This window comes from Tyto alba, unplaced genomic scaffold, assembly GCF_018691265.1.
Source record: "Tyto alba isolate M040663 unplaced genomic scaffold, T.alba_DEE_v4.0 Super-Scaffold_42, whole genome shotgun sequence".
Lineage (NCBI taxonomy): Eukaryota > Metazoa > Chordata > Aves > Strigiformes > Tytonidae > Tyto > Tyto alba.
In genome coordinates, this window is record NW_024881318.1 from 41,095,451 (window position 1) to 41,109,267 (window position 13,817).

General features: G+C 42.8%; 1 protein-coding gene across 3 annotated transcripts in view; it reads right to left on the bottom strand.

Moving 5' to 3' along the window:
• MLLT3 (MLLT3 super elongation complex subunit) overlaps nucleotides 1–3,604 on the bottom strand; it is a 151,925-nt gene extending 148,321 nt beyond the window's left edge. For all 3 annotated transcript variants that reach the window (XM_042804792.1, XM_042804793.1, XM_042804791.1), the window contains exons 1-2: nucleotides 3,372–3,604; nucleotides 2,671–2,851 (exon numbers count right to left, since the gene is read on the bottom strand). In XM_042804792.1, the coding sequence (XP_042660726.1) occupies nucleotides 2,671–2,851; nucleotides 3,372–3,383 (193 nt within the window). In that variant the 5' untranslated portion in view covers nucleotides 3,384–3,604. The remainder of the gene's footprint in view (nucleotides 1–2,670; nucleotides 2,852–3,371) is intronic.
• Nucleotides 3,605–13,817: the final 10,213 nt, after the last annotated feature.

A 13,817-nucleotide genomic window follows, 5' to 3' on the forward strand; every position in this document is an offset into this window, starting at 1 on the left:
GACAAGATCTGAAAACAGCAGTATTTGTGATTGCATGATCATTTAGAGAGCTTTTGTCTTGCAAAGTCTACCCAAAGCTAAGTCTGGGTGTAAGTCTATGTTCTTTAACATGACAAGTAGTCCTGTAGCCACCCCCAATTAAACTACTCAGGGAAATCAGATAGCACGAGCAGGCCTTTAAATAGGTACAGGGAACCAGTCACTGGGAAAGCCTGTATGCTCCACTGTGCAAGGACAAACTGAAGCGGTCACCATAAGGCAAACAGAAAACAATAAAACTTCAGCTTGCTAACCGATGGTTCAGGATTAGCTTGAGAATTTACCATGTATCTCTAAGTGGTACATTCTCTTACCCTAAAATAATAAAGTATGAAACTTCCTCTAAAGTGAGGGAAAACAGGTAGTTTGACTAACACTGAAAGCAAACATATTCTCACTGAATATGCAAAACTTGAGATACCACCCTGAAAGCCATCTGAGGTCAAATCTAACAGCACTGATTTACAGAGCCAAGAAAACCTAGAATAATTTTGTCAGAAATTTTAACTGTATTTGTAAATTAGAAAGACAAACAAAATGCTCCTCATGGACAAGGCATGCACCACTACCACTCTTTTAAACACTTCTGATCCACAGAACACATGCAAAGTAATTCATACATGGATCACTCTTGGCAGTACAATGCTTATCTTTCCCACTTTGACTTCAGGGGCCTGAAATTTCTTCACCATCTACTTCTCAGTCACTGCAGTAGTTTTAGGAAGCTAAGCAAAGCCCAGAAGTGGATGGAGTGCTCACCATCTGAGCTTACACTTCACTGGATGGGAGCAGGTGCCATCATTGTCTACAATCCAAGTCATGTGCAATCACAGTATGACATGTCCCTTCCCGGGCTATACAAGCTTGCATCTTTCCCAGAGGCCACATCATGAAAATGATGCATACAAATAAAACCCAAAAATAAACACTTTAAAACAATGGCTTAAATGACTGCATAACTGAACTCAGCAGCTGGAAACACAAAGCACTCCCAGTGGCAAAGCATGCATCTTTCACTTGCAAAGTGCTAAAATATATTCTTATTAGCAAGCTCCACACCACACCTAGCAAGCAACCCCAAAGTCTGGGCTGTTTCCCAAGGCCAGACAACACGTAAATAAATAAATAAAGCAGAGGGCATCAAACACACTCCTATGCAAGCAAAGCTTTGACGTATTCAATGAACTTTCTACCACTGATTTCAATACACCATCTAATGCACCGAATATGGACAACATTATCTCACCTATTTAGACTACTTTCAGGCCTGTTCTCAGGAGTTTCTCTGCCAGACTGTTTAGATTGACTTAAGATCACATTCATCTGTACCAGAAACAGAAGGAAACAGGAAGAAGACTCCACAGTGCAATCTAGGCAATTTAATTCATCATAAATACTGCAGTATTACATATGATCCACTATAAACTGTGCAATCCTGGGCTGGTTTACAGTAGATTTAAAAATTTATCAACTCTGTGATAATAAAACTTCAGAAGATAATCTCAACAGTTTAAATACTGCAATTCTTATTCTCCATTGCTTAAGGAAAGGAAAATATTGTGGAAGAAACACAACAATTGATTAAAAAAAGTCACAGCTTGGTATCTTCAAACTAAGAAACACTAAATCAAGATACATGTTTTTACTTTACAAATAAAAAAAAAAAAAAGCTTTTTTTTATCTTAACACTGAAAAATATCCTGCCTTTTGCTCCCTGAAGGTTTGATTTTTCCACACCTAGCTCTAAGGAGACTGGATTTATGATGATGTTGTTCTAAGGAACTGTAGAAGTTCTAGATGCCAATAAAGATTACAGATCAAATGAAAGATAACTAGTAACCACTGTGTCTGCATAGATAAATGCACAGATAAACACAATCACTTATTTTATTTCTACTGTTACCTTTACCAAGCCAACTATAATAATCAGGACAGTAAGGGATCAGGAATCAGATCTGAAAACAAAAGGTTTCTTATACCTCTCTCCCTGCCCAACTTATATGGGTACAAATGCACCACACATACACACCTTTCAAAAATTTTTCATGTATTTAGGAAAGGGTGAAGCCCTGATGATAAACGAGAGAACTAAGCAGAAAACAAAGTGATGGGGGAGTCTGAACACAGGTACCAAAATAGGAGCAGCAACACATTTACAGGCAGCCCTGTCCCAGTCAGATATGTAGTACACCGGGAAAAAGCAACACCAGCCAGAAGAAAGCAACACGTGGACAAAAACCTCCGGTGCAGACCCACTGAGACCCCCCAGACAGCGGCCAGCCCCGTGTCACCGACAAGTCGGAGACCAGGAGGAGCCGGGACTCCGACCCACCCGGGAGCCGTGACCGCGGGCAGCCGCGGAGATCCACGCGGCAGCAAGTGCTGCCGAGGGAAAGGGGCAGAAATGAGCCCCCGCTCCCCCCCACCCCACGACGCAGGCAGCCCCAAGGCGATTGGGAGATGGGCCACCGGCAGCCCACCACCGCACTGACGACGGCTTTTGTTCTCCATGGAGACCGGCACAGACCCGTCAGCTGCGCCCGCTCCGAGCCCCCTGGGAACCGCTCGTCGCGGGGGAGAGCCCGCTGCCGGGGTCAGGAAGCCGGTCCCGCCAGGGCGGTCCGCACCTACCTCTCTTCGGCCTGGGGAAGCTCTCGTGCAGGTGAAAGACGACTTTCTCTACAAAGTGCTGAATGTTGCTGTGCTCAGGCCCTCTGACAAACACCATCCAGTCGTGGGTGAAGCCCTCCACGGTGGGTTTCTTCCTGACCTGGGCTCGGTGCCCCAGCTCCAGCTTCACCTGGACGGCGCACTGCGGTGGGAAAGGCAGGGAGCGGCCGGTGAGCGCCCGAGGAAGCGGCCCCATCGCAGGCAGAGGCGGGGGCACAGGCGGACAAAACAGTACTGTGAACCCGGCAAGAAGAACAAAAACGGAAAGGCACCACCGCAACAAAAACTGGGCCCCCCAGGCGAGGGCGTAGAAGAGCTCTTACTGCCCACCGGGAGGACGCGGGGAGGCGCGGCCCCCAGCCCGCGGTGCCGTCCTGCGGGCGCGGGCAGCGGGGGCCGCTGTCAGGGGTGCACCGTCCCCCCTCCCGGCGCCTCCACGCTGGCTGCCCCACGGTGCGGCGGCAGGAACATGGCTGAGGCGACACCCGCCGCCTTGCTCCGGCTGCCTGCGTGCTCCGTGCCGCTGCCGGCAGCCGCGGGGAGGCAACGGGAGGCAGCGAAAGCCGCCCTCGAAGAGAAACCCCCCGTCATGCCGACCCCTTCCCGGCAGCGAGCAGCCTGCGGCGCCGGGCAGCGCGGGTCGGGGGGCGCGCGGTACTCACCGAACTAGCCATGCCTGCGGCGCCCGTGCCGCTGGGACGCTCGTTCCCGTCCCCCGCCCCCACCCCGCAGCGCTAATTCATGAAGACGTGGAGGGGACGGCTGGCGCGCAGAGGAGCGGCGAGCGGCCGACGGCCACCCGCGGACATCCTCTGCCTGGCTGCTCCCGCTGCCTGCCCCTGCCTCTGCCTCCTCCCCTCCGTCGCGCCGTACCGAGCCCACAGCAGCCCCGCCGGCTGGGCAAGCGCCCGCCACGCATGCGCACAGCACGTCTGACTGACACCGAGACACACACACAAGTGGGGGGGGGGCGGACATGGGGGGCGGGGGGGTGGGGTGGTGCAGTCAGCCAATGGCGGGCGGCGAAGCGGCCGCGAGCCCCTCCGCAGGGACGGGCAGGGGCGGGAGCCGACGGCGGCGTCGTAGCGAAGCGGGAAGGGAAACTGAGTAAGAACAGCCACGAACAAAAAGAGAAACGGGGTAGCGGTCTTCTCCTCAGGCGGCGCCGGGTGAGGAGAGCCCGAGGAAGCGGCGCGCAGCGAAGGAGGCTGCCGGCCTGCTCTCCTCACGCCAACGGCCGCGGCGCCGGGCCCTGCTCCCCCCGCGACGCCGCTCCCTGGCAGGCGGGATCCCCTAGCTGTCTGCGACGGCGTGGGTCGCGGTGGTTTGAACCCGCCGTGACCAGCGGAAGGAGCGAGTAACTCCTCGGAGCTGAGAAACGGCAACACGCTGGGACCGGCCGCCCGTCGAGATCTGCTGGCCTCAAGCCTATGAGACAGCTTCGGCCAAAGTTACGTAAAAGGAGTCCTTGTGCCAAAGGTACACCAAAAAGAGGACCTTCCTCCCCAAACCTCAGCCTCTGTCTCCAGTACCGTCACAAACAAACGTTTATGAGAAGCCCCCCATAAATCATTTTCAAAAAAAAAAAAAAAAAAAAAAAAAAACAAAGGGAGAAAGACACGAAGGGAGTGCCTTAATTGCACAGGTATGACAGGTGATGATGAGCAGCAGGCAGGAGAGGACACTCAGGATTATTTAACACGTACCTGTGGCACTAACTGCTATTTCTACCATGAACAGGCTGATACTCATTTAAAACAGCAGTTACTACCTCGATGATTTCCATATCGCTTCTGTACTTTGTGAGGTAACGTGCTGATTCATGTCACAGGAATATGTCAGTGCAGAGCCAGAAGTGATTTACTGTGAACATCTAAATCATGGTACTGACACTCATGATACGTGAGATGAGTGTTTTCTGACAGCCATAAGATTGTCCGAAATCATCCATACTAACTTTTGCCACACAGAAAACTATTTTTGTCTGTTCAATAGTTATATTTTTGATTGTTTTTCTGATGACAATTATAACTCAATGATTCTACAATCAACACAGCAATCCTTTTCACAAGAAGTATTACACACACGCTCACAAAACACCCTCCCTGGGTGTCCCAGATTTCACCCAGAGATGGCGTATGGACTCCTTACACTAATGTCCTCGTTTGACCTCTCCAGAAGCCTCTAACCATCCACAGTTTGCATCATCTCTCTTTTCACTTCAGAATGAGAAATACGCATTATTGAATTTCTAGCAAAACTGCCCTTCAAGCATAATAATCCCTTCAAAACTACTGAGCTATATCTTACTTTTCTTACAGCTGTTGTAAGCCTTAATTAATAAAATCAGTACTAACAACTCAAAAAGGTTAATACAATTGGTAAACATTCCCCAAGTTACAGTGGGACTTTAAATTTATTAACATTAACTCCCAAGTATATGAATATCCATGTTTTAAAATTGCAATGTGCAGATCTAGTAGTTGACGTATCTTCTACTAATCTTGTGTTGGGCTAGCCAGCAAGCCAGCACACAAAAGAACTCCTGTTGAATCCATAAACCCATCAAAACTGATTCCGGTAAATTTAAACTCATCTTTGTACACGCAAGATAAATTAAAAAAGATACCGATATTGTTTACCAGAGTAAGGATTATGGACGAGGAGTGACAGCAAAGTTGAACTGCTACCGCACTTAATGCAGCAGGCTTCCAGGTGTCAGGGCCAATCTGAACAGAATATCTGAAGGCTGAGGATTCCCAGCATTTCTCCTAGAAAGGTTCCATTTTTGCTGTGGCTGAGCTGCTCTTCTCAAGTGTTCAGTCACTTAAAGCACTTGAGAATGGATTGTCAAGAGCATTTAGCATTCTAGAGCACTTTGGTTTCATTGGAAAACAGACTTTCAAGCATTTTTGAGCCAGTGAGGGAGTTTCCCATTCAGAAGACACTGATTTTTTTGGTGCTTAATCACAAGGTATTCTTCCATGTTAGTGCAGTTTCCCAATAATAACAATAATATATACACTAAAATTATTTCGCCTTTCATTATTGGCACCTATTTAATTTCAAATCATATATGACCTTTCATTATCAAGTAGTGCAACTCCTGGAAATACTGGTTGATTCCTGCGACAATAAATTTGAAGCACTGACAGTAGTAACTGGGCATGATTATTTAAATCAGTATCAAACCAACCCTCTGTCTTTAGTTCCGCCCCATCACCTACATTCCAACATCACAATACACTGCCAATCACAGCATTAAATTCACAGTGAAGAAATGGAAGATGTGCTTCTCTGCTATCAAAACGTTGCTACCACTTCTTTCTTAGCATGGCAGATGCATAAGTCTTATGACAGTTAAAATACATATTTCAGTATATTATTGCCTTTAAAATATTAGTCAAATGCATTTAAATTAGTAACAGGAAAACCTTCATTTAGTCCATAAAGATGATACGATTTTTAAAGATAGGCAGCTAAAATTATACGTCACAGTGGGTATTTGAGCTCGTACATAAATGGTTTCATAGATATTTGAATGCATTGAACACATTTATGCACTTATGCAGAAAGAAGAAAAATGCTCTATGATACAGATTCATTACTGAAACAAGTCTATGGAATTATTTCCATACTCAGTGACTGCAGTATCAGCTGTAAGAGACCTTTTTTTACTTTGTATACCCACAGCTTTAAGACTTAAGGACTACAAAATGCTGCCCTGAAATATTAAGGTACAGGCAATATTTTATTTAGGAATGTATATTGGAATCACTGTGGTTCAAAATGCTACTATATATGAATTCCTGTCTTCACTACATCTTGCTAGCTAGAAAGTAAATCCTTTTATAGTATCTCTCTACATTTCTGGACAACTTTTCAAAGATCTTGACTGCCTGTTTGTTTTCCTTCCTTATTTACATAGCAGTTCGACATAATGAAGAATATATTTATATATTTGCTTCCTATTCTGGGGCAGAAGTTGGAGGCACCATCTTTCTGTGTGATAAATTATGTTCTGTTATGAGGGAACCATATAAGGATACAACACTTTTTTTCAGCTGTTGTGGTTTGAGCCCAGAGGGCAACTGAGCACCATGAAGCCACTCACTCACCCTTTTCCTCTCAGGAGTAGGAAGGAGAAAATGAAGAAAAGGCTCCAGGATTGAGGTAAGGACAGGGAGGGATGATTCACCCATTATCGTCACCAGCAAATGACAGACTCCTTAGGGGAAGAAAAAATGAGAACATCAATTTAATTCAAACACTAAGAATAACAACACTTAACAGACAGAGTAGGACAGTGAGAAGCATTACCACATCTTAAAAACACTTTCCACCCACCCCTCCCTTCTTCCCAGGCTCAGCTTTGCTCCCGAGTTCTCTATCTTCTCCCCTCCAGTGGTGCAGGGGGCAGGGGATTGGGGTTATGGTCAGTCTGCTGCTTCTTCCTCCTCAGGGGTAGCCTTTCTCACATTCTTCCCCTGCTCTAGTGTGGTTCCCCGCTCACAGGAGACAGTCTTCCACAAACTTTCTTGAACATGAGTCCTTCCCATGGTATGCAGCTGTTCCCAGGCTGCTCTGGTCAGCCCCACATGTTGCAATACTCCCAGTGCCGAATTATGACAGTGGGGACTTCTTCTTCCCAGAAAGTCCAAGCCTTCTTTGGGTGGAGCCATTTGCTCCAGCATGGGGTCCTCCACAAGCCACAGATGGGCATCTGCTCCACCAGTGACCTCCATGGGTGGCCGGAGATGGCCCTGTCATCTCACCATGGGTTATCAGAGGTGTCTCTGCTCCAGCACAATACCTCACTTCCTCCTCCTTTCTTCCATTGACCTTGGTGTTTGCATAGGTGTTTTCTTCACAACTCCTCCTCACAACTCCCCCTCCCAGGTTCCCATACATAAACACATTATCGAAGAGGCACAGCCACTGTCACTAATTCCCCCAACTTGGATCCAGGGGGAGCTTTGAGAAGCTTCTCACAGGGGCCACTGCTGTTAGCCTCCTTGCCAGCTATCAGAAACCCCACCACACAAACCCAGTGCACAACTTAATTTGAATGGAAAAAATCAGTATGGACAATTTCTATCTATGAGTCACATCATGGTTTGGTTTGTCTCAGTAGGAACAAGGCAGACAAAGTAGTCAAATGCAAAAATAAAAGCATCATTCCAAGTTGGAATAGTTCTACTTCTTGTCCATCTCCTTCCAGCTTTTCTTCTTCTGCAAAGATTTGAATTAGTCTTCCCAAGTTTGTTCTGGAAATCACCATTACATAATATAATTACAACCTTTCTGCCTGTTTACATTTATCTCTCCCTCTGTGTAATGACATGAATGATCCATAGCTATAGTTTAGAGAGAAGTCATGGTGGGCCTGATCCTGAATGTATGTTCACTAGCCAGGATCCATGGTATGGATGGAAGCATGTGCTTCCATCTTAAAGGTCTGCAAAGATGATTACTATCTTGGAGGTTAAGACCCATGATGACATATTTTTATACAAGATAAACTTGAACATTTATTTATATGCCCTGCTTTTCTCAGAAGACCGTAAATATAGGATTTTATTTTTTTATTTCCTCCTGATATGCTAATTTCTGAGAAAGGAAGTGTTCTTTTAGGCCTGGCAGCAACATATATTCTGCAAAAGAGCTGTCTTTTGTCTTCACAGAGTCTGTGTCTCTGTGTTCCTGCTAGCTTTTATGATGAAGTCAAGAAACCAAAATCCCTTCTGAGTCTTTGGAGATTTTTCCTGAAAGCCACAAAACTATAATCACTTTAATGGTTGCCCTGTTACTTTATGGTATCTTTGGCACTTTTTTTTTTTTTTTTTTTTTTTTTTTTTTCACGGGAATAAGAGTGTAGGTGAGCAGAACAGATTTTCTACAGAGGTCACTTGGTAACAGTGTAGGCAAACACAGTAGCTACTAGGCTTTTAACAGCAGCTCTAATACAGCTGGTGATATCCAAACATATTTAGCAAGAGAGAAAGTATCCAAGAATTAAAGAGTCTTTGCTACATTGTATGATTAGGGTTGCTGGAATTTTAGTTTTCTTCCACAGGATAAAGAGGAGAGAAGAGAGAAAAAACATAGTCTTCCACTGAAGATGCTTTTTCTTCGATAGTTCTAGCTTGTGTCACAGTTGAGAGTAAGATGAAATAAGGTTGTCAGTATCTGGAAAAATCATTTAATCTTAACAGATACCAGTGAGACAATTCTGTTTTCCAGAATTCCTTAAATGAGTGAGTTTTCAGGCACAGACTCACACTCCATATTCATCTCCCTAACTTGGGATTCTACAGGAAGGAATGGAGCTGGATAGTCCTCTGGAGTTCTTCTATACTCATTTTTGTTTCTTATGTGTTTGGACAAAAGCATTTCCCTCTTGAATTAGAATAGGACTGAACTAATACAAGTTGTTTTCCTATATTGCACATCAGTGTAACAGTGGAAGTGCTTCAATTACCTAACTTTATTCATTCTAATAGGTTTTTTAACCATTTAACTGTGACCATTCAGCTGAGTAATGATTACTTTGAAACATCTGCAGATTCAGGTTCAAATTTGGAAAAGAAAAGGAAGTGGTTTAATGTATGTCAGTTGTGAAGCATTACCACTTTTTAAACAAACAAACAAAAAAAAAATAGCATTTGTATTCAAACTGAAGGGGTTGTGAAGCAATTACAGCCATTTAGAAATCTATCAATTTCACAAACTCCAAATAAAATCTTCAGCTGACAGGAGCAGAATCAAAGAACGATCTTGGTTAAGTGACAAACTGATGCAACTATTTTCTTCATTTTGGATTAACAGTTAAATATTCTTTAATCTCATTATGGCAGATGGATGCAATTACATGCATAGGAAAGTGCAAAGACCCTGGCTCGAAGAACCACAGAGTTATAAAGGTGAAGGCAATTTTCTGGTAGTACTATTTGGTACTGCTCAAACAGGTTTTACCGTGGAATAATTATACAGCTGTTGGAAAAAGAGAGACATTTGGATCATGTTCTTAAAAGATATTTAACTGCCTAAAGGTTCATGTAATCAGCTACTAAAATGCTAAAAATGTTTGCACATTTTATGTCTGCTGAAATAATTGATGTAGCTGTAGGCTTCCCAGTAGGCCCCAGTCCCTGTGTTCAGACACCATCAGACATATCTACATCATGTTGTGAAGTGTGATGCACAGATTCCAGACCCCTGATTTAGATGGATCATGAGTCAACATCTCCGCTCAATATACAGCTAACCCTAGAAGCAGCATAGCTGTGTTAGTGCAGCACTGCACCTGATGTAACAAGAGCCATATTTAATAGCTATACTGTTGGTGACTGCACACATGGCTGAAAGGCATTCCTGCCTTTCTGTATTATTTTCTTACACAAGACAGATATGTCTTACGTCACAAAAAAAAAAAAAGAGACCGTTTCCCAGCTCACTTGGACACACTGAATTGTCTCCAGTGTTTCAAACACAGCTGTTTCAAACACAGCTGTTTCAAATTTCCATTTGAAGTTCAAATTTTGTGACCCAAATATATGGATTGACTTACATGGGCCTTGTTTTTAAATGTTTCAAAAAGGCAGCTAGCTGAAACAGCTAACACTGCTGGCTATAAAGGAAACCACAGTGTCTTTTAAATATATCATCAGTCTGAATTTCTCTGTATTTGAGATCTTTTCATTTTCTTATGCAGAATATGTATAAAATCATAGCCCATTCCTGATCCAAGCTAGATACTTTGATTACAGCGTTAAGATGCTGGTCTGAACCAGAGCCAAAACTTAAAATGAGCCTACAGCTGATCTTAGACATGAGACAAGGAATATGTATAAGCTGCTTTGTAATGCCACTCTGGCTGCCAGGAACTAATGGCAAAATGCTCTCTCTGGATTGGCTTTTCTTCTGAGTTAGCTACATAGGCTGAAAAAATGCCCAGCCGCCTTGGCCAAGTGCATGCCTGTTTTGAGGTTTTATTGGTTTGTCCATTTCTACTCACAAATCAAATATAAAATAAGCACTTCAGCTGGTAACATATTAAAGCCCTAGTCAGTGGAAAAGATATCTAAGAGCAAAGGCTGCATGTTTTATAAAATAATATAAAATAGTTTATAACTTACCACCAGACACCTCAGAGGGATGTAGTAATGACAAAAAATAAATGTAAAAAGGCAGTCTTAGCTATGCATAACATTACAGTATAGAAGGAAAAAAAAAAAAATAGTTTAAAGGTCTCTAGGGATACATAAGGAAATCTGCTCAGCATGGAAAAACTTGCTAAGAGACCTACAAGGAAGTATCTAGTTTTTTATTTCCTCACAATGGTGTAGCCTCTCGAGGAAAATACTCCTGATAGACAAAGGAACACAGTCAAATTCCATACTCAGTTTAGGCATGTGTAATGACCAGGTTCAGAGAACCTGTTCTGGATTTCCACCTCCTTAGCCAGGGCAGAGTCTGATCACATGTGCATTGAGGCAGCTATTAAAGGGTAACTTCACATAAATCAGTGTTCTCAGTTCTTGGCTTGACAGGAGGTCTCCTCACTGGAAATCAACCAAAGATTCTAAAGGAATTATGCAACTGTCCTTACTCTCCATCAGGTTCTCGTGCTGGCCACTGTATTAATCATGTAAGTTGATCATTACCCAATATAGGAGTGTATGCATAAGATGACCAGTATGTCTTGGTCATAGACTACTTGTCTTATGCCATAGCTTGGTTACAGGAGTAATAGAAAGGCTGAGTACACTACCTTCACACTTTCTGTTGTGAGAACCATCAACCAGCCAAATCTTCATTATTCCCAGTACCACCAGAAAGTCAGTGAAAAGCTGGAATGACAACATTACCTTGGTGAGAAACTCATGGGGAAAAGCAGAATCATGGGGAGAATCAGTGAGAAGTAGTCATATAACCACAGGGTCTTAGTTATCCTCATCTTTAATGAACTCATGGTTATGCCCTTACTATGACTCAGAAAGTAGTTTGGGCCTAACTTCATGGATGGGGAATTGAAACAAAAAGAGAAGCATTTAAACCCAATGAGGACAAAGCTTGCCCCTGAAAAAACGGGGGAAAAAATATGAAGAATTAGAAAAGAAAACAAAGGTAATATGGGAGAACAGAGAGACTGAAATTCACAGGTGTCCAACAATTAAAAAGAAATGCTTTGACAAATGTGGAATTTGAAAGAACATTGCAAAGTTTGAGGAATATATGACATATGTATTTGCAGGAAACTGGCCTTAGGGGCTATATAGGCATATTTAAGAAATATAAACAGAAATCATATGAATGAGAAATAGCTACTTTTACACATGAGAAAGTTGTAAAGCAAGACTGCTCAACATATGGATGTTTGGGAGCCAGCTAGTAATTACAGCATTGCAAGGAAGCTGGAAGTAATTTTTATGAAGGCACAGAGGGGAGCAAAGCAGAATTAAGATGGGTGGAAATGCTTTGTCAGCTGCTGGAGTGAGACCAGTAGAGCTGTAGCTTGTATATTCTGACTTGTCATGCAGATTTCAGAAGCCCGTCCATGTAAGCTTTGTGTGGTCCACTGCATTCAATAGATTTTAGTAGTAGAGCAGCTGCACTCCATTTACACTCCTGATGGTAGGCATTCCTCAATGCACAATGAGAATATTTTCCATCACCATATGACATTAATTCCATATACTTTTCCATATATTCACAATTTCAAATAAAACTCTTCAGCTCTCCAAAAGATACAAATACAAAAAGCATGGTGTCCTGATCTACTGCAATTTCCACCTTTCAATGCTCTGCTGCCTCTTTTTGACCCATTCCCCAATTATCTGTTTCCCACACAGCATATTTTAAACTGACCAAAACTATAAATTTTATCTGCTTCAAATTGCAAATACATTAAAATATATGTGTGTGTAAGACATATATACTATCTATTTACACACAAATTTAGAGAGAGAGTAATAGTTTCCCAGTGCACCATTCACCAGTGTTCAGCACTTGCACCCGCATCTCAAGGAAATCCTTGAGAGACTAGGGTAGAAAGGGGCACCTTTTCCTATGAACGTGGATGCCAAGAGGCCTGCAAGTCTTCTGGGGGAGTAGTTGGATCATAAATTATTTGTTTTCAGAGTCCAGGTCTTGAGATAGAGGGATCAAAATGTACTTGTTATAAAAGCATCTCTTCAGTGGGAATAAGTTTCACAAACACTTTGTAGGGCCAAAAAAAAAGATGGAGTTTGGGCAAAGAAGCATTTAAACTCTATAACTGATCTTACTGCAAACACTGGAAATCATTTCAATGCAAGTGATTGCATTAATCATGAATTAAAATCTTGAGGGTTCCAGAATGCTGGCTCAAGTGGCACCAAAGGAAATTTAACTCCAGTAAGCCTAGAAAACATAAGCTAACCAGAAATACAGCTCTAAAAGATTCGTGAAGAAAGGAATTGGCAGTAAAAAAATATAAGATGGAAAGAGAGAAAAAAGAAGGTAAAAGACAGCAAAAAGAAGGCAAAAAAAAAAAAATGGAAATGCAAAAGCACTTTAAGCAGCAAGAAAAATATTACATTTCACTGAACATTTTTTCAACAGTAACTTCACTCATGTCATTAGTCTTTCCTCATACTGCTGGTCTATTTCATATCACTAGCATTGCCTATGTGAAAATAAGTCTAAGTACTTGCAGAACTTGCCAATAAAGGCTCACATTAGCTCTTATTTTTAATTTTTGAAGTGATGGTTCAGGTGAAATCCAATGGACTTCAATGTGAACATTAGAATTCACCCTTGACCTGAAAACATACACTGAGCAAATCTAAACAAATGAGTAGTCTTATTAACCTTAATGTCAATGACTGTAATGATCATCTGTTTTAAATTACTCCTGAGTAGTCTTCTTGCAGGTTTATGACATTAATTACTGTCCATTTAAATAAATGTAGTCTCATAGGCTTGCGTTTGTGAAAAAAAAAAAAAAAATCCTAAATAGAAAGCTGGTCTGTCAGCAAGAATGAATTAACTGGCAGGACTAAGGAGGCCTTTATCCCTGCCATTGATCCAGGCATCCCTGTGTTCCATAAGCATCACCGCCATTC